The 26,151-nt window shown below is 45.0% G+C and overlaps 2 protein-coding genes across 7 annotated transcripts in view; one reads left to right on the forward strand and one right to left on the reverse strand.

The window, feature by feature from the left end:
* The window catches only part of LOC120017537 (insulin-degrading enzyme), a 40,692-nt gene extending 31,138 nt beyond the window's left edge, over positions 1-9,554 (forward strand). Inside the window, exons 20-25 of one of the 3 annotated variants that reach the window (XM_038960366.1) lie at positions 2,792-2,959; positions 3,120-3,392; positions 5,777-5,838; positions 8,152-8,224; positions 8,343-8,410; positions 8,542-8,637. In XM_038960366.1, the coding sequence (XP_038816294.1) occupies positions 2,792-2,959; positions 3,120-3,392; positions 5,777-5,838; positions 8,152-8,224; positions 8,343-8,410; positions 8,542-8,637 (740 nt within the window). Of the gene's footprint in view, positions 1-2,791; positions 2,960-3,119; positions 3,393-5,776; positions 5,839-8,151; positions 8,225-8,342; positions 8,411-8,541 lie in introns of all 3 variants that reach the window. The other 2 variants (XM_038960364.1, XR_005472120.1) reach the window with 2 other exon arrangements.
* Positions 9,555-11,218: 1,664 nt separating this feature from the next.
* The window catches only part of LOC120017540 (E3 ubiquitin-protein ligase MARCHF5-like), a 54,200-nt gene continuing 39,267 nt past the window's right edge, over positions 11,219-26,151 (reverse strand). For 2 of the 4 annotated variants that reach the window (XM_038960371.1, XM_038960372.1), the window contains exons 3-7: positions 18,543-18,673; positions 18,183-18,366; positions 17,692-17,769; positions 17,324-17,490; positions 11,219-12,675 (exon numbers count right to left, since the gene is read on the reverse strand). In XM_038960371.1, coding sequence (XP_038816299.1) covers positions 12,538-12,675; positions 17,324-17,490; positions 17,692-17,769; positions 18,183-18,366; positions 18,543-18,673 — 698 coding nt within the window. In that variant the 3' untranslated portion in view covers positions 11,219-12,537. Of the gene's footprint in view, positions 12,676-17,323; positions 17,491-17,691; positions 17,770-18,164; positions 18,367-18,542; positions 18,674-26,151 lie in introns of all 4 variants that reach the window. The other 2 variants (XM_038960374.1, XM_038960373.1) reach the window with 2 other exon arrangements.

Genomic DNA, 26,151 nt, shown 5'->3' on the forward strand with positions numbered 1-26,151 from the left:
CCACTCCAATTTGCATACCACCCCAACAGATCCACAGACGACGCAATCTCTATTGCACTCTACACTGCCCTTTCCCACCTGGACAAAAGGAACACCTATGTGAGAATGCTATTCATTGACTACAGCTCAGCGTTCAACACCATTGTGCCCTCAAAGCTCATCACTAAGCTAAGGACCCTGGGATTAAACACCTCTCTCTACAACTGGATCCTGGACGTCCTGATGGGCCGCCCCCAGGTGGTAAGGGTAGGCGACAACACATCCGCCACGCTAATCCTCAACACAGGGGCCCCCCAGGGGTGCGTGCTCAGTCCCCTCCTGTACTCCCTGTTCACTCAGGACTGCATGTCCAGGCACGACTCCAACACCATCATTAAGTTTTCCGATGACACAACCGACAACGACCGACCGACAATGATGAGACAGCCTATAGGGAGGAGGTCGGAGACCTGACCGTGTGGTTCAAGGACAACAACCTCTCCCTCAACGTGATCAAGACAAAGGAGAAGATTGTGGACTACAGGAAAGGAGGACCGAGCACGCCCCCATTCTCATCGACGGGGCTGTAGTGGAGCAGGTTGAGAGCTTCAAGTTCCTTGGTGTCCACATCACCAACAAACGAACATGGTCCAAGCACACCAAGACAGTCGTGAGGAGGGCACGACAAAACCTATTCCCCCTCAGGAGACTGAAAAGATTTGGCATGGGTCCTCAGATCCTCAAAAGGTTCTACAGCTGCACCGTCGACAGCATCCTGACTGGTTGCATCACTGCCTGGTATGGAAACTGCTCGGCCTCCGACCGCAAGGCACTACAGGGGGTAGTGCATATGGCCCAGTACATCACCGGGGCCAAGCTTCCAGCCATCCAGGACCTCTATACCAGGCGGTGTCAGAGGAAGGCCCTAAAAAGACTCCAGCCACCCTAGTCATAGACTTTTCTCTCTGCTACTGCACGGCATGCAGTACCGGAGCGCCAAGTCTAGGTCCAAGAGGCTTCTAAACAGCTTCTACCCCCAAGCCATAAGACTCCTGAACAGCTAGTCAAATGGCTACCTAGACTTTTGCATTGCCCCCCCGTCCCTTTTGCAATTCACTGTATTCGGCGCATGTGAAAAATCAATTGATTTGATTTATAGCTTCCCAACAAAAAAGCTTAACATACGCTTTTACAGACACATACTTAAACTGCTTACTTCCATTCATCTTCACTCGCACACTTTTTGCATTAAGGGAGAACTGTTGACACATCATTCATCATAGAAAAGGATATGCATAAGTAACCTGCTGCATCTTTCCTCATTCAAAATCTACTTGATCATTTAGGACTCAAATATAGGCGAGTCGATATCCAAATGAACTCAACACATCCCGGGGGGGGGTTTTGCGCATCCACTTTTCTCCCCCCCCCCAAAAAAAATGAACGTGCCAAAGAAAAGCTTTTAACACGCCTATTCACAGCCACTCAGCAAAAAAGTGTGATGTTGGCTTAGTCTCTCCTGTCTGGAGACTGGAGAGTGTCACCACTGTCCTCCAGCTGAACTCTATATATAACGTTCCTGTATTATGCTTTTTAAATCTATCTATTCAAACACGTTCTTTAGTAATTGTATATTTACAGTTAAGCCGGTGGTGCATCAACTGGCTAGGTTGTTTAGGGCTGGTTGCTTATTCCTAAATTCATTTTTTAAGTATCAATGTTTGCTGAGTTGCGCCTGCAGCATTATACAGTATTTGGATAAGCTGTTTGAGGCCCATGCCTTCTGTATTGCATGGTTAGTAAATGTTTGTGTGTGTGTTGAAGATTGTGATGCCACAGTATGTGTATAAACCCTGGGTCATATACACTCAGTGGCCAGTTTATTAGCTACATCAATCTGTACCTGGTCTGACCCCCCCTTTGTCTCCAGAACAGTCTGAATTCTTCTAGGAGTGTGCTGTGCGCTGAAACAAAAAAAGAGTTTCTCTTCACTCCACTACACCTGATTTAAATTGATTTAAACACATTGCTCATTTGGCCTAATGTGTGCCAGGAAATCATTCCCTACACCATTACGCCACCAGGCAGGATGGGGCCATGGACTCATGCTGCTTATGCCAAATCCTGACTCTGCCATCAGCATGACTCGAGGAACTGGGATTTGTTGGCCCAGTCGACATTTTTCCACTCAATTGTGTTGGTGATTGCGTGCCTGCTGGACCCCCTTCCTCTTGTTTTTAGCTGATATGAGTGGAACCCGGTGTGGTCGTTTGCTGCAATAGCCCATCCGTGACAAGGACTGACTAGTTATGCATTCCGAGATGCCGTTCTGCACACCACTGTACTGCGTCGTTATTTGCCTGTTTGTGGCCACTGACTGAATGTTTTTTGTTTGTCGCACCATTCTTGGTAAACCCAAGACTGTCATGTGTGAAAAGCCCAGGAGGCCGGTCGTTTCTGAGATACTGGAACCGGCGCGCCTGGCACCGTCAACCATACCACACTCAAAGTCGCTTAGATCACACGTTTTGCCCATTCATACAGTAACTGGATCCCTGTCTGCCTACCTTATTTAGCAAGCCATGGCCACGTGACTTACTCTCTGCAGGAGAAAACTATTTTTTGTGAACGGGGTCGTGTACCTAATAAACTGTCCACCGAGTGTATTTGTTAGGCACCAAATGGACTGAAACAGGGATGTACTACCTGGACTTGTCCAATAAGAAACTCTCTTGCCCCCCCCCCCGCAAAACATTTTGAAACCTTTTCCATTATGTGCCCTGACTACGACCCTGCTGTCTGTGCCTTCCAGGTGGCTGGTATGTGTACCAGCAGAGGAATGAGGTGCACAACAACTGTGGCATAGAGATCTACTACCAGACAGACATGCAGACAACCCACGACAACATGCTGCTGGAGCTCTTCTGCCAGATCATCTCTGAGCCTTGCTTCAACACACTGCGCACCAAGGAACAGTTGGGTAAGACCACACACTCAAGTGGAGACTGGTACCTTGTAAAGTACTCAAACACAGTTGAACTCAAAACCCTGCAGTGAAAAGGGGACAGTAGACTGCGTGCAGTTAAACATAAACACTTTCCAGAATTTACAGTGAATTGTTTGACTTTCACTCTCCTCAGGGTACATAGTGTTTAGCGGTCCGCGGCGCGCTAACGGGGTCCAGGGCCTGCGCTTCATCATCCAGTCGGAGAAGGCCCCCCACTACCTGGAGAGCCGGGTGGAGGCGTTCCTAAAAGCCATGGAGATGTCTGTGGAGGAAATGAACGACGAGGCCTTCCAGAAACACATCCAGGCCCTGGCCATCCGCCGCCTGGACAAGCCCAAGAAGCTGGCTGCCGAGTGCGCCAAGTACTGGGGGGAGATCATCTCTCAGCAGTACAACTTCGACAGAGGTGAGCATATGCAGACACAATGAGCAACACGCACATACACACCTCTTCCTTTACCTGGGCTGGAGGCCTAAGAGCTTTTTCCAAGTGATATCTGTGGGGAGTTTGCGGAGTTAGTGTCAACTAAATGGGTATTCCTCCTGATCCTCATAACTGCTAGGAGGCCTTGTTATATGAATAGGTGTTTTGAATGAAATATGCATTTATTTATATTTACATTTTTAAATTGACATTCTGGAGGATCCCCGAGGGAAAGGAAGGTTGTTTTCGCTGCAGAAATTAGCAACGATTAGGCCCCAGAATAAACTCCTGGAGCACACCTCGCCCAAGCAGCGATCTCCTGAGTGCTGTTATGGATTGTAATGGGCTGATTTGCTGGTAATCTGCCGTAAACCTTGATCCAGAACTCTTTAGTAGGGAGAAGTGATAAAAACCATGTTCTCATTGTTAGAGGGAAGGAGGAAGACAGGGCAGCATCCGTCAACACTAATGTCATGATAGAAAGTGGAGCATTGTACAGTAGGGGTGGCTGGTGACCCTGTAGGGCCTTGGTCACCAACCGGTCGATCACTGTCAACTGGTCAATCTTCAAGGCATTTCTAGTCACAACATTCCTGTAGAAAAGCCAGCGATAAATGCTTGCACTCCTTTTATTTAAAAAAAATAGTGTTGCGCAGTTGGCGGTAGGTGCACTTGATTCAGAAGCCCTGCGCACCGGTAGGTATTTTTGAACCTTTTCATTTGTCTGAAAAGACAAACTCCGCCTACCCGGTGAATCGGAAGATCTGTGGCTAAATCAAGTGCTTCTACTGCTCAAATCACCGTGCCTACAGCGTCCAGCAAAGTTTGATACTAGCCTACATGAGATTTCTTAACTTTTAAAAACCATGATTAGAGAGAGACTGTCAAAGAATATAGCAAAGAGCTGCTGTTTTTTGAGTGAGTACACGATTACGTTTTTATTGTTTTTATTCCGCAGTATTCTAAAACACGCTTCTCCGGACTACCACTCGCGCTGCAGCCGCAAGTGTATCGATAGCTCTGCGTTTTTATTATTACTAGCAGCTCGTCGTGTCTATTTTAAAATGTAGGAATATTTCACTTTCTCTGGTCATAGGAACAACATGAATTTGTGCATGCGGTGCGACTCGAGTTTCGCCATCAGGTGGAAGACGGTGTCCCCTCTCTCTGGTTAGTCTCACTGGTAGAAAGGAAGGAGAGAGCAGGTACCGTGAGAGGCTGACCCTCTGCTGCTCTTTCCCTCCCTCGCTGAGACTAATGCCGTGTTGAAAACAACTGGTAACTTTAGACATCTCCAACTTCAGTGCGTTCAAGACAACTGGGAAGTCTGGGGGGGAAAATGAGATCCGACTGGGGAATTTTTTGAACGGTCATCCAACCCACGGTCATTCCAAGTCTGAAACTCATCTTTCGAGAGCTCCGACCTGAAGATCACTGACGTCATGATTTGACCTTGTTTTTCCCCCGAGTTCCCAGTTGTCTTGAAAGCACATGACCATCAGATGCAGGAACCATCAGTCCAGTAAAATAAAAAAGCAAATTATTAGCAAATTATTTAAATTTATGCTCAGCTGCGCCTCACAAGTGCTACACCAACTGATCTAGTTTGTCATCAAAGCTTGAGTTTTGAAATATACACTGAACAAAAATATAATTGCAACAATTTCAAAGATATTACTGAGTTAGTTCATATCAGGAAATCAGTCAACTGAAATAAATTCATTAGGCCCCATGTTTCCACATGACTGGGAATACAGGTATGCATCTGTTGGTCACAGATAACTTAAAAAAAAAATGTGGGTGCGTGGATGAGAACCAGTCAGTATCTGGTGTGACCACCATTTGCATCATGACATCTCTTTCGCGTAGTTTGTTCAGTATAAAATGGTTTGAGAAGAACAATATTGTCAGGCCAGGCATATAGCCAATATGCTGTGATAATGTATTAGGCCTACTGCACAGACCTAATTTCTGCAGAACTGTTTTTATTTGGTTAAATTGAAGTAATGTTGAAAACAAATGAGCGGTAGATCCGGCTTTTTGACTACGAAAGTGAAATTACTAGGGACCTCATTATCACAATACTTAGGTGACGATACGATATGTATTGCAATTCGATACTGGGATTTTTAGTGCGATTTCGATGTTCCAAACATATTGCTCACTATATGTCTGCTGCAGAGTGACGAGAGAGCCATGAGAAAATAAAAGTCCTGAAAACAAATTAGCTGCCCACTTAAGATGGAGAACAAGCTATGAAGGAAAAATACTGGAATTTTGGTGCAGGTACAGCCAACTAGTGCAAAAAATATTGCGGGATATCTCAAATCATCAACCGTTAGTCCAAAGTGTTTCCTGTTTTCTAGATAACATTGAAGTGGCCTATCTGAAGACGTTGACGAAAGAAAACGTCATGCAGTTCTACCGGGTGAGTATAGTAGCTGCTCATCCATCTTCTGCATTCCGGTGTGTTCAATCTGTCCTCCCTGAAAGATGGCACCTTGTTTCATTTAGAACCCTCCACCACTCTTATCCACGTCCTGGTTCTATTCATAGCTGTGGAGGTTACACTGACACGGTATGCTGTGCTCACAGAATATTCACTCCTTAGAGGAGGAAGGGGAGGACCATCCTCAGTGAATTTCATACAAAAAAAACAATTTGAAAAGTTATCCTTTTTAGATCAAACTATACTAAATATATTCACGCCACCAAATAATTGATTAAAACGCACTGTTTTGCAATGAAGGTCTACAGTAGCCTCAACAGCACTCTGTAGGACAGCATCATGCCATTGTGTAGCCAGAGGACAGCTAGCTTCCGTCGTCCTCTGGGTACATTGACTTCATTATAAAACCTTGGAGGCTCATGGTTCTCACCCCCTTCTATAGACTTACACAGTAATTACGACAACTTCTGGAGGACGTCCTCCAACCTATCAGAGCTCTTGCAGCATGAACTGACATGTTGTCCACCCAATCAAATAATCAGATAATGAATCTAGTACTGAAAGCATAAGCTACAGCTCGCTAGCACTGCAGTGCATAAAATGTTAGTTGACTCAGAGAAAGACAATAGTAGAACTGTTTTGAACTAATTAATTTCTTCCAAAATGAATGAGAAGCAAGAGAGCTATATTTCTCTTTCACTTAGCTAGCAAATGCAGCTAGCTAGTTTAGTTAGCCTACTTAAACACCCTGCTCAAACAGAGGGATACTATGTTAGCTAGCTGGCTATGACTATCCAACACAACACTGGAACTCTTCCAAGTCAGGGTAAGCTTTTGGTTTTACTTATTTATTGCCACCGGGGCCCGCCGGTGTAAGTTCTAAACTTCTTACTGACTCACTGTATCGGGGAGGCAGGTAGCCTAGTGGTTAGAGCGTTGGGCCAGTAACTGAAAGATTGCTGGATCGAATCGCCAAGCTGACAAGGTAAAAATCTGCCGTTCTGACCCTGAGCAAGTCACTTAACCCACTGATTATGGCAGCCCTCCGCACCTCTGATTGAGGGGTTGGGTTAAATGCGGAAGACACATTTCAGTTGAAGGCATTTATTTGTACAACTGACTAGGTATTCCCCTTTTCCCTAACGTTGCTGCATGATTGTAGCGGGTTTACTAATGCGTTAGTTCTATTAGCTATGTTGACTATGACATTACTTTAGCTAATATGGTGACAACAATGTCATTTTTTAAATTTAACTAGGCAAGTCAGTTAAGGAAAAATTCTTATTTACAATGATGGCCTACCCCAACCAAACCCGGACGACGCTGGGCCAATTGTGCGCCGCCCCACGGGACTCCCAATCACGGCCAGATGTGATACAGCCTGGAATCGAACCAGGGTCTGTAATGATGCCTTTTGCAGTGCCTTAGACTGCTGCGCCCCTCGGCCTGGTCACATACAGCTGTTGCATTATTAAAGTCCACAAGCAAAAGGAAAAGGTGAGAGGAGAGCGCATAGATATGAGAAGGAATGCAACCTTGGCTGCTATGAAAGTGAACTGTGTTTACGTGGAAAACAGTTTCTTAAACGGAAGCAAGTGGAATGAAACGGGGATAAACATACATGGATTTGTCCAATAGAAACTCTCGTTTGCAACTGTTAAACTAATGATTACACCCTAGATCAGCTAGATGCAGGCAAGAGTGTGCAAGACGGTATTGAATGTGTTACCTCAATTTTTTTCTCTCGACCACTCGATGTGTTGTAGCAACCTCATGATGGGTATAGGGAAATTGAGTATCATGTAGTAGCCTAAACCTATCACTTTTACATTGAACTGGGTGAATGGAATATGAATGACAGTCATCCAATATGCTGTAATAGAAATAAGGCCATGCTCATGAAAAAAAATCGTCCTCCCTAATCTTAAACTGCACTGACTGCCACTGATCCACAACCATAACAAAGGGGTGTGTCACCGTCAGGGTGGTGTTTCAAGAGGATAAGGGGACCAAGGATACCGAAGCAATGAAAGACTTCCCATATTTCTACCTCAGCAGAAGCAACACAGGCCCCATGCAGAATATTTTCATTGTGTAAAACATTTCACCATATCCCCCCCTTCCACAGATTTATGACTGTGGAATCCACTTAGTTTCTAGTCTTCTACATCAGAAACATTCTTCACCCCAATATAATAAATTTTTCGCAGACAGTGACCTTAACAGAGGCTTCAATTAAATTCGGTCTCTTCTCTCGGTGTCTCTATCTAACTCTTGTCTCTCTCTCTGTAGGATCTGTTGGCTGTGGATGCACCCAAGAGGCACAAGGTGTCTGTGCATGTCCTGTCTAGGGAGATGGACTCCTGTGAGTACTATACAAGTGATGGAGAGTTTTTGGGGGCATAGAAGTTTAGTTGTTTGTCAGTGTGAATGTGTTGCTTTGACTGTTTATAACAGTTTAAATGTCTCTGTCCTTTGTTTAGGCCCAGTCGTGGGAGAGTTCCCTGCCCAGAATGACGTCAACCTGGTCCCTGCCCCCTCCTTGCCACAGGTAATGTAGTCACCCTTTTATAATACAGGAGGAGTGTGTGTCTGTGATAGAGAATTGGAAGAATTATGTGACTTTTTGGGTGATGTGTGTGTTAACGTCTGTAATATACTGACCTGTCCATCTGTGTACAGCCTACGTTGGTGCAGGACATGACCGAGTTCAAGAGGAGCCTTCCCCTCTTTCCCCTGGCCAAGCCCCACATCAACTTCATGGCTGCCAAACTGTGAGGACCGGGCAGTCCTGCCCCCAGAGCAGCATGGGAGCACTGTGGTGGGGGGTGCCCTGCTCTGTCCCTCTGTCCCTCTACCCCCCCCCCCCCCCCGAGGCGACAGGAGAACACACTCATCTGACTAAGCCTGCATGTGTGTATGTTTGTGTATCTGTGTGTGTGGTAGTAGAGGTACTTGGAAATGTGTTTGATTCCCACAACTTGGCTGTGGATCTCATCATAGCTCTGTGTAAAAGTGGAGGTCGCACAGTTTTAGTCTCATGGAAAACCCCACCAACACGCATTCCCAACAATGTATAGAATGTTGAAGCAGGGCTCCTATTATAGAGGAATAGTAATAAATTAAAGAACCACAAGGCCGGGAACCCTGTAAACCAGTACAAGTACCCCTTGACACGTTATAATTGTTTTTAGTTGATTTAGCCACAAGGACATGCTGCTGTGGTGAGAGTAAACTGTTGGTTAATGATTATGTGAAGCTTTTGAGGTTAGCTCTGCAAAGGGTGCACATAATATCCTTTTATACACGCCAGACACGTACTTCTTTCTCTCTTATGTACTTGTGTGACTCATCAAGGCACAGTGACAACTCCCTGAATTGTTATCACGAAGACTGTGTTTAAGTAAGATGAATGTGCAACACACTATTTTGGACACCATTTCAGTTGATCAGCCTTATGGAAACGATTCTGTTTTAATCCATGATGTACAGGTTTTGAGATCTGACTCTATTTATTTTTTAAACTGGTAAAATGTCAGGGCCCATTTGGTGGAGAGGTGTCCATGAAGCTTTTCTTTTGAACTAGTGTTCTGTAGGGTTGTATTATCCAAGCGTCATCTCAGGGTCCCTCTAATATTTTGCTTTTTGCTTTTATTTGAGATTGAAGAAAAATAAACATATTTAAATGTCTGTCATTTATGTTAATTACTTGTTTGGAGTTATACATTTTTCTTTTTATAGCTTTTATGCTTGTTAATATTTTAATCTAAATTGTGTTTGACTAGTGATTTATTGCATAGGTCCCCCCCATCTTTCTCCATTTGAGACTAAGCTTGTACCTTTTAAAAGGGGGGGGGGGGGGGGGTGGTCTACTACCAATCTGGAGCAATAGAGATACAACTCTATGGCTGGATACACGTATCACAGCAGTGTCTGTGGACTTTGACAGTCAGCCAACTGCACTTTGTCTCTGTGGGTCAGACTTGGATCAGGGGGGGTCATTGCAATCCTAAAGATGCTATCCTTCAGAAAAACAAAGGACTGTTATAGAATGTCTGGTGGGGTAAACAGATTTTGTCTTTTCTCAGGACACCCTTTAAAATAATCATATTTTGTCTGAAAGGTTTCAATAGAGGCCTATGTATGGAGGGTGAAGGTGTAGTCAGGCCTGTGTTTCTCAATATGCACTTCTCACTAAGCAATAAACTGGGGAACCTGAGAGTAGTGTGGCTTTAAACACACTAATGGCCTCTGTACTGTTATGTAGAAGTGGGGGACACTGCATTCTTGAGTCCTTGCTCTCATCCAGCCTAAAAATGGACACACTGAAAGGTGGAACTGCCAAGTGATGCATGGATAGTACTCATGTCAGTGCCTATACCATGGCTTAGTCTCTCAGGTGTTAACAAGCCTTGTGAAGTCAAACCATCGCTGGCACCAACCACTCTGATACAGCAAATGTCGTCTCCCATATCAACTAACGTTAATGTAATGTGTTTTACCACTAGGTAGAAACTGGCATTTCTTATGGATTTATGTTCAAACTGAACCCAAAGGTGTTTTTTCTACAGGAAGTACAGCTGTATACTGACATATACCGAACATTCCCTTGAATTCCACTGGTTTGGGTTCAGTGCTTAGCAGTGTTCACCCTACAATGGTAGGGACCAATAATTGACCTGCAGTCAGTGTTCCTTTGGTAGGAGTAACAGTCTCTTGCAACTAGTAGTCATTGCTTGCTAATGTAATGTATTTAGGGAGAAACAAACCAGTTTATCCTCAATAGTTTCCATAAGTAATCCGTATCCACTCGAAAATGGGAATAACCAAGTTCATTTTGTGAAACTGGGTTGCATTCATTAGGCACCAAACTGACAAACAGGGAGGGACTACCTGAACTTGTCTGATAAATGCTTGTTTTGATATGGTGTGCCCTACTGAATACCAGCCAGATCAAATGGAGGTTCAGTGAGACTGTCAGTGGACACTGCTGTAAATTGGCTGGTTGAGTTACTGCAGACATTTTCAGGGCTCAGTAATGCATGAGTGCTTAAGTCTTGAGTATTTTTATTTCCTCCTGTGTTTATCTAATAAATCACTGTATACTGGAACAAATAGTTGTCTGTTATTAAAAATGTCAACGCAGGATTTGTATCCCAGCCTCCGAAGAGCACACTATACTAGTATTACGAAATTATATAATCAACCGAAAGTGTTATCTTTCAGCAATATACTATGAAATGTGGTTCCTTCAAGCTGTTTTACAGCCATAGTAGCTCCTTGTTCATGTCTATGGAATTTGGATTGAATCTGTCCTACAGTGTGCATCTGGAGCTTAGAATAAACTCAACACATCCACTTCAAGGTTAGAAAAAATACATTTATAATTGACCATGAAACTATAAAGTCACCCTTTTGGCATAATACATTTTCTTTACAGTGAATTTAAAAGCTGAGCTGACCAGAGATTACATCCATCTACCATGCTAAATTAATATTCAAGTGGTTGGTTTATGGCATGCCTTTTTCACACCATTAGATTTCTTAAGGAGTGGGGTAGTTCCACTCACATTATTTGTTTATTAGACAAGATAGATGGCGAGTTGCTACAAATAGCAGTGGACCAGATTCAAACCCATGGTGTATGTGTTCCGGAGGCAGCAGCTTAGACCACCTGTATACTGGTTCTATATAGTTGTAACCCATTCTGTGACTGCCTTGAGGCAAATGCAAGGAATTATGTGGCGTATCATGTGATTTGGGTTAAAAGATGAAACGATATGCGAGTCAATCACGCCTTCATTTAGTAGACAGCATGCCATCCATTTTTGCTCATTTAAAAGGCAATTAATTTACCCACTGCGGTTGTTGCACATCGAATTCGCTCTCATCCCATGAGTAGAAGACATCTGTGCATTTCATAAGAAAAATAATTGAAGTGAGCTGTAGGGTTATAGATGCTTGAAAAAAAATAAAAAAAAAATCTTACAGAGTAACTAAAAATCTACCACCAGAATTAATGGGAACACTTCGAGGCATAAGAGTAAAAAACACCCTCAAAGGTTTCATCCGATGCAGAATAAGTGAAATATGTACAATCACACTTTCATGAGGTTTGTACTATGCATTTTCACCAACAATGTCTGAAGGGAGCATGTAAGATCTTCCTTCAAATAATCATCTCTTAGTGATAAAGATACTTTATTCTTATTTCTCTGAAAACACAGGAAAGCAATATTCCTCATTAAACCCTTCACATTGGCAAACAGAATTTCCAAAATTATTTATAAAACTTTCCTGCCTAATAATTACACCTGTCCCAGATTTATCTTAAAATAAGCAAGCACTGGTTATGTAAAAAAAAAAAAAAAAATACTGCAATGCGGCAGTCACAAAAACACAAGTCACATTCCTGTGTGCAATATGCATGAGTGTGTGTGTGCGCGCACATGTCTGTATAAGTCTACGTGTTTTAAAAACGCAATAGATCATGGCGATAGTCATACAGCACAAATGTCAGCAGCATAGGACAAGGACTCCGCTGAGAGCAGAAACAGAATGTGAGGCGAGGCTGCTCGGAGGGGTACAAGAGGTAGGGGGCACCAATGATCCCTGTGTCTGTCCGACAGTATTCCTGCTCAGAGTTCACTGTTCCGCTCCATCCACTCCCCCTGTGTGTCAGTGTGTCTGTCTGTCTGTCCAGGCCTCCTCTGCCTCGGGGAAGTTGAGGATCTTGCGGTGGGCTTGCCTCTGGTACTGCTGCTGTTTGAAGTACACCTTAAACGCTCCCTTGACGGCCACAAACGCAATCCCACCCTGCAGACAGGACACAAAGAACAAAAGGTCAGGGTGGGGGATGGAGTCTTGAGGCCTGTGGGCATCCTAGAGCTAAACAAGTATGTGTTTGTGAGTCTCTCACCATTCCACAAAGGGGTCGTATTAGTGTGTAGTCCAAACTGTTCGGACGCTACAGACAAGTCCCAAGATGCTTCGGAGAGTCGTAGAGCCAAACGCAGAACACAACCGTGTTCGTGAGGTGTCATAATAGTTTGACGATTTTGTGAGAAGACCGATTTTCAGGATGTCTCATGGTCTGACAAACACCGCTCTAGCGCTGTCACCTTTCACCGCAGATGCGGAAGTGCGACACAGGCGGATGCAGTGGATTGAGATACATCTCTAGCTTAAACTGGCGGGGATTTTTATTTATTTATGCTAATTAGATTTCTGCAAGGGCACAGACATCGACCGTAGGAGGTTAAAGGGAACCTGATTGTGTGGGGCAGAGGAGACGGAATGTCCAGAAGGGGAAGTGCAGGTCAGATAACAGACAAGCCCTACCACTTTGGTTACCTGGCTGTAAGCGCACTCTCAGGTGTGTGTGTCTAAAACAAGGGTATTCAACTGGGGGTGCTGCAGGGGGTCCGCAAAAATATAAAACGCAACATTCAAAGATTTTACTGAGTTATATGAAATGTAAGGAAATCAGTCAATTGAAATTAATTAATTAGGCCCTAATCCATGGATTTCACATGCATGGGCAGGGGAGCAGCCATGGGTGGGCCTTGGAGGGCATTGGCCCACCCACTGGGGAGCCAGGGCCAGTCAATCAGATTGAGTTTTCCCCACAAAAGGGCTTTATTACAGACAGAAATACTCCTCAGCATCCCCACCCCCCCAGACGATCCAACAAGGGGAAAAAGCCGGATGTGGAAGTCCTAGGCTGGCGTGGTTACACGTGGTCTGCGGTTGTGAGGCCGGTTGGACGTACTGCAAAATTCTCTAAAACGACGTTGGAGACAGCTTAGAGAAATTAACATAAAATTATCTGGTGGTCATTCCTGCGGTCAGCATGCCAATTGCACACTCCCTCAAAACGTGAGACATCTGTGGCATTGTGTTGTGTGACAAAACTGAACATTTTAGAGTGGCCTTTTACTGTCCCCAGCACAAGGTGCACATATGTAATGGTCATGCTGTTTAATCAGCTTCTTGATATGCCACACCTGTCAGGTGGATGGATTATTTTGGCAAAGGATAAATGCTCACTAACAGGGATGTAAAGAAATTTGTGCACAACATTTCAGGAATTTAAAAAAAAATTCAGCTCATGAAACCAACACTTTACATGTTGGACCCATTCATATATTTTTATTCAGTGTATATAAAAAGTAATTTTTGGTATGAATATTGCTAGCAACAGAATAAACTAATTTTGAATTACATACCTACAGTAGAAGAGGAGAATATAATTTCTAATGATGTCAACTTCATTTCCACCCGGCACAGCCAGAAGAGGACTGGCCACCCCTCATAGCCTGGTTCCTCTCTAGGTTTCTTCCTAGGTTTTGGCCTTTCTAGGGAGTTTTTCCTAGCCGCCGTGCTTCTACACCTGCATTGCTTGCTGTTTGGGGTTTTAGGCTGAGTTTCTGTACAGCACTTCGAGATATTAGCTGATGTACGACGGGCTATATAAAATAAACTTGACTTGATTTCTCACATCCTAATATTGAGCAAATTACACTCATTGGACGCAATTCAACTTTGAGAAAGCACCCGTGGATAGGCTATCAGTATGGCAATTCCCGCTGGCTGCTGGTAAGCTTTCTTGACTTGGACACACATTTTTGCCAACACATGGCTAACCTTTGTTTAACAAGCTAAACAGCTGCTCTTAGCAAAAATGTGTTTGGAGTTCCCTTTCTAGTTAATAGGCTGTGTTACAGTTTACACTTCCTCTTCCAATTATAATGTGGGGACATTTCCAAATCTATGCATTTTAAAATGTCGATTACTTCTCCTTGCCATTATCATTCACGTGATAAGATGTGGGAAAAACTTTTTTTGCTAACGTATGATGGGGGTCCCTGTCTCGCCGGTTTGCATTGGAGGGGGTCCCTCGGCAAGAAAAGGTTGAAGACCCCTGGTCTAAAATCATGAGTTCTAGAATAAAACTAGGGGAGTTCCGCTTGGCTGAGGAATAGTTACCTCTCAGAATGGGCCAGAATGAGGGAGGAGATAGTATAGGTACAGTGCATTCGGAAAGTATTCAGACCCCTCGACTTTTTCCACATTTCGTTACGTTACAGCCTTATTAAAAAATGGATTCAAATCCCCCCCCCCCCCCAACCTCATCAAATCTACACACAATACCCCATAATAACAAAGCAAAAACAGGCGTAATTCTTTTGCAAATGTATTCAAAGTTTATGTGTCGGGGGGCTAGGGTCAGTTGGTTATACCTGGAGTACTTCTCCTGTCTTATCCAGTGTCCTGTGTGAATTTAAGTATGCTCTCTCTAATTCTCTCGTTCTCTCTTTCTTTCTCTCTCTCTGAGAACCTGAGCCCTAGGACCATACGTCACGGCAAACCGGGCATGATGACTCCTTGCTGTCCCCAGTCCACCTGGCCTTGCTGCTGTTCCAGTTTCAACTGCTCTGCCTGCGGTTATGGAACCCCTACCTGTCCCAGACCTGCTGCTTTCAACTCTTAATGATCGGCTATGAAAAGCCAACTGACTTTTATTCCTGATTATTATTTGACCATGCTTGTCATTTATGAACATTTTGAAAATCTTGGCTCTCTCTAATTCTCTCCTTCTCTCTTTCTTTCTCTCTCTCGGAGGACCTGAGCCCTAGGACCATACGTCAGGACTACCGGGCATGATGACTCCTTGCTGTCCCCAGTCCACCTGGCCTTGCTGCTATTCCAGTTTCAACTGTTCTGCCTGCGGTTATGGAACCGCCACCTGTCCCAGACCTGCTGTTTTCAACTCTTAATGATCGGCTATGAAAAGCCAACTGAAAATTATTCATGATTATTATTTGACCATGCTTGTCACTTATGAACATTTTGAACATCTTGGCATAGTTCTGTTATAATCTCCACCCGGCACAGCCAGAAGAGGACTGGCCACCCCTCATAGCCTGGTTCCTCTCTAGGTTTCTTCCTAGGTTTTGGCCTTTCTAGGGAGTTTTTCCTAGCCACCGTGCTTCTACACCTGCATTGCTTGCTGTTTGGGGTTTTAGGCTGGGTTTCTGTACAGCACTTCGAGATATTAGCTGATGTACGAAGGGCTATATAAAATAAACTTGATTGATTAAAAATAAAAAGCTGAAATATCACATTTACATAAGACCCTTTACTCAGTACTTTGTTGAAGCTCCTTTGGCAGCGATTACAGCCTCGAATCTCCTTGGGTATGACGCTACAAGCTAGGCATACCTGTATTTGGAGAGACTAGGAGAAACCCCAGAGATGTTCGATCGGGTTCAAGTCCGGGCTCTGGCTGGGCCACTCAAGGACATTGAGACTTGTCCCGAAGCCACTCCTGCGTTGTCTTGGCTTTGTGCTTAGGGCCCCAGTCTGAGGTCCTGAGTGCTCTGGAGCAGGTTTTCATCAAGGGTCTATCTGTACTTTGCTCCATTAATCTTTCCCTCGGTCCTGACTAGTCTCCCAGTGCCTGCCGCTGAAAAACATCCTCCACTGCATGATGCTGCCACCACCATTCTTCACCGTAGGGATGGTGCCAGGTTTCCTTCATATATGACGCTTGGCATTCAAGCCAAAGTGTTCAATCTTGGTTTCATCAGACCAGAGAATTTTGTTTCTCATGGTATGGCCACTCTACCATAAAGGCCTGATTGGTGGAGTGCTGCAGAGATGGTTGTCCTTCTGGAAGGTTCTCCCATCTCCACAGAGGAACTCTGGAGCTCTGTCAGAGTGACCATCGGGTTCTCTTGGTCACCTCCCTCACCAAGGCCCTTCTCCCCCGATTGCTCAGTTTGGCCAGCTCTAGGAAAAGTCTTGGGGGTTCCAAACTTCTTCCATTTAACAATGATAGAGGCCACTGTGTTCTTGGGGACCTTCAATGCTGCAGAAATGTTTTGGTAACCTTCCCCAGATCTGTGCCTCGACACAATCCTGTCTTGGAGCTCTACGGACAATTCCTTCGACCTCATGGTTGGGTTTTGCTCTGACATGCACGGTCGACAGGTGTGTATGCCATTCAAAATCATGTAAAATCAATTGAATTTACCATAAGTGGACTCCAATCAAGTTGTAGAAACATCTCAAGGATGATCAATGTAAACAGAATGCACCTGAGCTCAATAGCAAAGTGTCTGAATACTTATGTAAATAAGATATTTGTTTTTTATAAATGTGAGAAAAACAATTAAATAACCTGTTGTTTTCGCTTTGTCAATATGGGGTATTGTGTGTAGATTGATGAGGCCAATGTTGTATTTAATACATTTTAGAATAAGGCTGTAACGTAACAAAATGTGAAAAAAGCAAGGGGTCTGAATTCTTTCCGAATGCACTGTATAGCCATTGCAAAAACCCTGCAATCACTAAATAGGGGGAATATGTGTTCAAGATAACTACAATGGCCCAAACCCAGGCCCACAGTCTGTCTTTGTGTATGACTGACATGACACAGAGGTTTGTTTTTGTTACCCACCAGGATGGTCCTCTGCAGGTTGGAGTTGACGCTGCTGAACATGAGTTTGCCTACGATGGTGGCGATGGTGGGAAAGACCAGGGCGCCACATAGGATTCTGGTGGCTGACACGTGGTCCGCCAAGGGGCTGGCCTCTGCCGGGATACGAGGCACTGGACACCCAATCCCTGAGAGAGACCGAGAGGAGGGGGCAGGGTAAGGATGGGGTTGGTGCATTGTTGGTGTTGATGTTGATGTTTTGCCAATACATCTTCATACAGCTAGATATGCCGCACAATACACACAAAAGCACATTCATCAAGTGATGAGAAGGGGGAGGGGAAAGCATGCCAGCCAGTGAGTAATACAGTATATGCATCAGTCTGTACCAGTTTGAGTTGGTATCTTTAGTTCGGGCAGCCGACTGGGGTAGAGGAGTGCACAAGCTACTGCCCAGCAAGCTGAGCCTGGAGAGAGAAAAGGTTGTCGGTTTCTCCCCGCATCAATCACTACCTTCATGAGATCAGTGGGAACCCCCCCCCCTCTACTGGACCTACACACCACCACCAGCCAACGGACGGACCACCTCGTAGCGCTCTTTTATCCCCAACAAACACTGCGCACACCCTGGGAAAGCCACAGTGTTCACACGAAATAAATGAGCACAGACATTTTTCATGCGCACAAAAAGCTTATTTCTCAATGTTGTGCACAAAATTAATTTACAGTCTATCACAGGTAGCATCATCTATCAAGATCTTTATCACCCACTCTTCCTCACACACACACACACACACAATGAATAAGCTGAACTCCAGCCACTTTAGTATAACTGGTGTTGCGGAACGTTGGGCACCCCTACCAATGTGTCCTTTCTGACCTGGGAAGATGCTGTTGAGGATCTGCAGCTTGTTGGAATACTTCCTCCAGAAGCGCAGCACGTAGTCCTCCCAGCGGATCATCTTCCCCAGGATCAGCATGACGGGGATGGTGGGCAGGCCGATGAGCAGGAACAGGGGGTCTGCCCGCTCCATCACGTCCAGGCCCTCCTTATGGCCCACCACCTGGGCACAGGGACAGAGGGGACACCATGGTCAAGATTGATAGATTAACGATAAGAGTGCGTCCGATATGGCACCTTATGTAATGCACTGCCATTTCAAAAAGCAGCCGTAGTCTGTTAATAAACACAGCCGTGTGTGTGTGTGTGTGTTTTTTTTGTTTCTTGTTATGGTCTCACCTGCATGACAGTGACGGCCCCGTAGGTGACAGCGGTCCAGTAAATGGAGCCCACCATGATGCCAGCGGCGGTGAAGGGACAGGCCTTGGAGATTAGCCGGTCCGCCAGGTCTAGCACATACACCACCGGCCCTGGAGGGATACAGACAGTGTCTGTTACCGATTGTAAAAACAGGGTTGGGAAGGGTGTTGTCCCCTCTGTGGCCTGGGTCATATTCATTAGGGCACACCGTAGTGTCGGTTTTTAATCACGGGCCATTTTCGTGTTATTTCGGTTCTGTTTTTACAGTGAAAAAGGGCAAAACAGAGCCTGTCTAGAACTCTACAAATAGCTCATGCTGAGGTGGAGTAAAGTAGAGTCCCTAACAGACGGCAGTTTGTGATTGTCTCTCCAGCAGGGGTCATAAGATGACTGCTCTCCTGGTGGTACTGTAGAATGCTTAGTGTACCAGGGGTGTCAGTCATTCCATGGATGCCCTAGTGTCTGCTGTTTTTTTCTTTCAATTAAGACCTAGACTAGGGAATCCCAAACGTTTACACTCCGGCCCCCCTTCAAGCATTGGGGAACATCCCGCTCCCCCCCTACACGCACGTCCATTTCTATGGGCACAGGCACTGTTCACACCCTTCTTGTTGGCAGAGAGAACATTTTGCAGGTTTAAAGCTTATTTCCTGCAATTCTACACATTTTGTCACGGGGAGCAGAGAACATTTGCTGTTTTAAAGCAAATTTTCTCGCAATTCTATACATTTTGCAATGTCTCATGTGTATTCGTGTGATATTTGATAGATTTTGTTGTAATGTTTGAAGCTATGGCCTCAATTTTTTTTTTTAGCTGACATGGGTTAGTTGATCTGAACATTTCTAACAAGTTATAATAGCTCTCTAAAAAGGTATGTAATGACTGACATGACAGGAGGAAAACTGATGCACTACCCAATTTTGAAATTGCGCGCCCCAGTTTGGCCGCCACTGACCGAGACAACCAGGTGAGGAGAGCGCCTTACTAAATCACTGACCTGAATTCATCAGTCAAGTACCAGGGAGGAGTGCAAACACTCGACCCTCTGTGGAATGAATTTGACACCTGTGGCATACACCATCCACCCTACTCGCTGACCCTAAACCGTGTCCTAAATACAATGAACGTAGCCCTACTTGAAGTACAAATGAGAAAGTGATGTCTTCAGCAACGAGGAAAAACACATAATACACATACGCTACATGCTCATCCAACATCTCATTCCAAATATCATTGGGCATTAATATGGAGTTTGCTGCCCTTTGCTGCTATAACAGCCTCCACCCTTCTGGGAAGGTTTCCACTAGATGTTGGAACATTGCTGCTGGGACTTGCTTCCATTCAGCCACAAGAGCATTAGTGAGCTCAGGCACTGATGTTGGGCAATTAGGCATGGCTGGCAGTTGGCGTTCCAATTTATTACAATGGTGTTCGATGGGGTTGAGGCCAGGGCTCTGTGCAGGCCAGTCAAGTTCTTCCACACCGATCTGAACAAACCATTTCTGTATGGACCTCGCTTTGTGCATGGGGGCATTGTCATGTTGAAACAGGAAAGGGCCTTCCCCGAACTGTTGCCACAAGGTGGGAAGCACAGAATAATCTAGAATGTATGCTGTACGATTAAGATTTCCCTTCACTGGAACTAAAGATGCCTAGCCTAAACCATGAAAAACAGCCTCACACCATTATTCCTCCTCCACTAAACTTTACAGTTGGCACTATGCATTCGGGCAGGTAGCATTCTCCTGGCATCCGCCAAATCCAGATTTGTCCGTCGGACTGCCAGATGGTGAAGCGTGATTCATCACTCCGAGACCGCGTTTCCACTGTTCCAGAGTCCAATGGCGGTGAGCTTTACACCACTCCAGCCAACACTTGGCATTGCACATGGTGATCTTAGGCTTGTATGTGGCTGCTCAGCCATGGAAACCCATGAAATGAAGCTCCCGACGAACAGTTCTTGTGCTGACGTTGCTTCCAGAAGCAGTTAGGAACTCTGTAGTGAGTGTTGCAATCGAGGAAAGATGATTTTTTTTACACGCTTCAGCACTCAGTGGTCCCATTCTGTGTCCACTTCCCGACTGAGCCGGTGTTGCTCCAAGACATTTCCACTTCACAACAACAGCAGTTACAGTTGACCGGGGCAGCTCTAGCAAGGCAGACATTTGGAAAGGTGGCATCCTATGGACGATGCCACATTGAAAGTCACTGAGCTCTTGAGTAAGGCCATTATACTGCCAGTGTTTGTCTATGGAGATTGCATGGCTATGTGCTCGATTTTATACACCTGTAAGCAACGGGTGTGACTGAAATAGCCGATTCCACTAATGTGAAGGGGTACTTTTGACCATGTAGTGTAGATACATGTAGGCACGCACATAGGCCACAATCGTGAGATATTCAACGAGTAAGTTAACTTCAGCAGTGAGGAAAAGCACACGGAATAAACAAAAGAAAAAAACACCGCTGTGAGACATTCTTAAAGTACAATGAGTAATGTGATTTCAGCAACGCGGAAACGCTCAAAAGAATGAGCTTCCTTTATTCAGCATTCCTGTTGTGCTCAGAGCAAAAGCACGTGAAGTATTGGGTTTGACTGGAAAACATTTGCGCTGGAATGTGTAGCGAAAGAGGATCAGGCAGAGGAGAGAAATGGATTGTTATTTAGATGAAGGCTGCCAATTTTAACATGGCTGTGAAACACCTTCACAATGTTAGAGGGAGACCATGTGTGTGAACCTGGATCTAATTCATCTCTCTGTCATAAGAACAGGCCTGTATCAATGCTATAAGAACAGGCCTGTGTCCAAGATCAGATTAGGCAGCCACTCTGTGTCATATATAGTAGCCTACCCCATATGACCCCTTATCAGACAGTCAAGTAATAGCTATGACCTCCATCTAACCTTTTTCTTCCTCATCCTCCTCTCTCGCATTCCAGAGCAATCAGGGGAAATCATTCAATATTTACCGGAACGGGAGGCAACCTGCTTTACAGGAGACCAGTGGAGGACACTAAAGGGAGAGAGGGGTCCAGGACATCAGGTCTCTTTGATGTGAAGGATTGTCCTCATCGATGGCTATGCTGTCTTTTTACCTTTTTTTTTTTAAGTAGGCGACATGCCCGAAGTGTCACATGGAAGACTTTAACGCTGCGTCATCGTTTGAGAAGGGTTGGATTCATTTCTATTGCAACATAATTTGAAAACCTAAAGTAGAAGTTAAATGATTATGTGTCTGAATTGCCCGGCCGAGGCAACAGCATCAGTTTGACGTTGAATGTGGAATGTTTTAGTGATCCTCAACGAGGCCATTGAGCTGATTATGTGGCACTACTTGGCACTGTTGCCATGGCACCTGTAGCAGAGCCCATCCCCCTCTGCTAGAGCAGAACCACTGGTCATATCCAACTCAGACTTGTCTCCCTAGGCAGACAGGTTGCCTCCCACATTAACAATGTTCACGTGCTGTTGCCCAAGGTCTGGGATTTCAGAGACAGACACCAAATCAGTACACAGACTCTGTCCACTACTCTTGCAGGGTTTCTTCTGCATAGAAAAGTCTTGGGCGGGCCACCTTAGTGTTTTTTCAGTGCCGCCTATGTCCAAAGAGTAAAAAATAAACTATATATACAGTATATCACAAAAGTGAGTACACCCCTCACATTTTTGTAAATATTTGAGTATATCTTTTCATGTGACAACACTGAAGAAATGACACTTTGCTACAATGTAAAGTAGTGAGTGTACAGCTTGTATAACAGTGTAAATTTGCTGTCCCCTCAAAATAACTCAACACACAGCCATTAATGTCCAAACCGCTGGCAACAAAAGTGAGTACACCCCTAAGTGAAAATTTCCAAATTGGGCCCAATTAGCCATTTTCCCTCCTCGGTGTCATGTGACTCGTTAGTGTTACAAGGTCTCAGGTGTGAATGGGGAGTAGGTGTGTTAAATATGGTGTTATCGCGCTCACACTCCCATACTGACTGGTCACTGGAAGTTCAACATGGCACCTCATGGCAAAGAAATCTCTGAGGATCTGAAAAAAAGAATTGTTGCTCTACATAAAGATGGCCTGGGCTATAAGAAGATTGCCAAGACCCTGAAACTGAGCTGCAGCACAGTGGCCAAGACCATACAGCGGTTTAACTGGACAGGTTCCACTCAGAACAGGCCTCGCCATGGTCGACCAAAGAAGTTGAGTGCACGTGCTCAGCGTCATATCCAGAGGTTGTCTTTGGGAAATAGACATATGAGTGCTGCCAGCATTGCTGCAGAGGTTGAAGGGGTGGGGGGTCAGCCTGTCAGTGCTCAGACCATATGCCGTACACTGCATCAAATTGGTCTGCATGGCTGTCGTCCCAGAAGGAAGCCTCTTCTAAAGATGATGCACAAGAAAGCCCGCAAACAGTTTGCTGAAGACAAGCAGACTAAGGACATGGATTACTGGAACCATGTCCTGTGGTCTGATGAGACCAAGATAAACTTATTTGGTTCAGATGGTGTCAAGCGTGTGTGGCGGCAACCAGGTGAAGAGTACAAAGACAAGTGTGTCTTGCCTACAGTCAAGCATGGTGGTGGGAGTGTCATGGTCTGGGGCTGCATGAGTGCTGCCGGCACTGAGGAGCTACAGTTCATTGAGGGAACCATGAATGCCAACATGTACTGTGACATACTGAAGCAGAGCATGAACCCCTACCTTCGGAGAATGGGCCGCAGGGCAGTATTCCAACATGATAACGACCCCAAACACACCTCCAAGACGACCACTGCCTTGCTAAAGAAGCTGAGGGTAAAGGTGATGGACTGGCCAAGCATGTCTCCAGACCTAAACCCTATTGAGCATCTGTGGGGCATCCTCAAATGGAAGGTGGAGGAGTGCAAGGTCTCTAACATCCACCAGCTCCGTGATGTCGTCATGGAGGAGTGGAAGAGGACTCCAGTGGCAAACTGTGAAGCTCTGGTGAACTCCATGCCCAAGAGGGTTAAGGCAGTGCTGGAAAATTATGGTGGCCACACAAAATATTGACACTTTGGGCCCAATTTGGACATTTTCACTTAGGGGTGTACTCACTTTTGTTGCCATCGGTTTAGACATTAATGGCTGTGTGTTGAGTTATTTTGAGGGGACAGCAAATTTACACTGTTATACAAGCTGTACACTCACTACTTTACATTGTAGCAAAGTGTCATTTCTTCAGTGTTGTCACATGAAAGGATATACTCAAATATTTACAAAAATGTGAGGGGTGTACTCACTTTTGTGATATACTGTATATATATGGTCGTTTTAAGTTCACACTGTAAATGTCCGTCCACCCAAAAAATACAAATAATTGTGTGTGTGATATATATATATATCACTCAGCAAACAAAAGAAACATCCTCACTGTCAACTGCATTTATTTTCAGCAAACTTATCTATAAATATTTGTATGACCATAAGATTCAACAACTGAGAGATACTGAAAAAGTTCCACAGACATGTGACTAACAGAAATTGAATAATGTGTCCCTGAACAAGGGGGGGGGGTCAAAATCAAGTCAGTATCACCAGCTGCATTAAGTACTGCAGTGCATCTCCTCCTCATGGACTGCACCAGATTTGCCAGTTCTCTTCCACCGAGGCACCTGCAAGTTCCCGGACATTTCTGGGGGGGGGAATGGCCCTAGCCCTCACCCTCCGATCCAACAGGTCCCAGACGTGCTCAATGGAATTGATATCCGGGCTCTTTGCTGGCCATGGCAGAACACTGGCATTCTTGTCTTGCAGGAAATCACTCACAGAACGAGCAATATGGCTGGTGGCATTGTCATGCTGGAGGGTCATGTCCGGATGAGCCTGCAGGAAGGGTACCACATGAAGGAGGAGGATGTCTTCCCTGTAAAGCACAGTGTTGAGATTGCCTGCAATGACAAGAAGCTCAGTCTGATGATGCTGTGATACACCGCCCCAGACCAGGACGGACCCTCCACCTCCATCAATCCCGCTCCAGAGTACAGGCCTCAGTGTAACGCTCATTCCTTTGACGATAAACGGGAATCCGACCATCACTCCTGGTGAGACAAAACCGCAACTCGTCAGTGAAGAGAATGTTGCCAGTCCTGTCTGGTCCAGCGACGGTGGGTTTGTGCCCATAGGCGACGTTGTTGCCGGTGATGTCTGGTGAGGACCTGCCTTTACCACAGGCCTACAAGCCCTCAGTCCAGCCTCTCTCAGCCTATTGCGGACAGTCTAAGCACTGATGGAGGGATTGTGCGTTCCTGGTTTAACTCGGGCAGTTGTTGCCATCACCGGCAACAACGTCGCCTATGGGCACAAACCCAACGTCGCAGGTGTGATGTTCGGATGTACTGATCCTGTGCAGGTGTTGTACGGACATGGCAATTTATTGCCCTGGCCATATCTGCAATCCTCATGCTTCCTTGCAGCATGCCTAAGGTACGTTCACGCAGATGAGCAGGTACTCTGGGCATCTTTCTTTTAGTGTTTTTCGTAGTCAGTAGAAAGGCCTCTTTAGTGTCCTAAGTTTTCATAACTGTAACTTTAATTGACTAGCGTCTTTAAGCTGTTAGTGTCTTAACGACCGTTCCACAGGTGCATGTTCATTAATTGTTTATGGTTCATTGAACAAACATGGGAAACAGTGTTTAAACCCTTTACAATGAAGACCTGTGAAGTTATTTGGATTTTTACGAATTATCTTTGAAAGACAGGGTCCTGAAAAAGGGACGTTTCTTATTTTGCTGAGTTTATATACATACACACAGCCATCGCAAATATTCAGACCCCTTGAATTGTACACATTTTGTTAGGTTACAGCCTTATTCTAAAATTGATTAAAATGTTTTTTTCCCCCCCTTCATCAATCTACACACAACACCCCATAATGACAAAGCAAAGTCAGGTTAAAGCATTTTTGCAAATGTATGACTAAAAAAACTGAAATATTACATTTACATAATTATTCAGATTCTTTACTCAGTACTCATGTCTTCTTGGGTATGACACTACAAGCTTGGCACACCTTTATTTGGGGAGTTTCTCCCATTCTTCTCTGCAAATCCTCTCAAGCTCTGTCAGGATGTATGGGGAGCGTCGCTGCACAGTTATTATCATGTCTCTCCAAAGATGTTCGATCGGTTTCAAGTCCGGGCTCTGGCTGGGCCACTCAAAGACATTCAGAGACTTGTCCCGAAGCAACTACTGCATTGTCTTGGCTGTGTGCTTAGGGTCATTGTCCTGTTGGAAGGTGACCTTCACCCCAGTCTGAGGTCCTGAGCACTCTGGAGCAGGTTTTGTACTTTTGTCCATTCATCTTTGCCTCGATCCTGACTAGTCTCGCCGTCCTTGCTGCTGAAAAACATCCCCACAGCATGTTGTTTCCACCACAATGCTTCACACTAGGGTTTGGTGCCAGGTTTCGTAGGGTTTGGTGCTAGACGTGATGCTTGGCATTCAAGCCAAAGAGTTCAATCTTGGTTTCATCAGACCAGAGAATCTTGTTTCTTATGGTCTGAGAGTCTTTAGGTGTCTTTTGGCAAACTCCAAGCGGGCTTTCATGTGCCTTTTACTGAAGAGTGT

The sequence above is a fragment of the Salvelinus namaycush genome, chromosome 22 (genome assembly GCF_016432855.1).
Source record: "Salvelinus namaycush isolate Seneca chromosome 22, SaNama_1.0, whole genome shotgun sequence".
Lineage (NCBI taxonomy): Eukaryota > Metazoa > Chordata > Actinopteri > Salmoniformes > Salmonidae > Salvelinus > Salvelinus namaycush.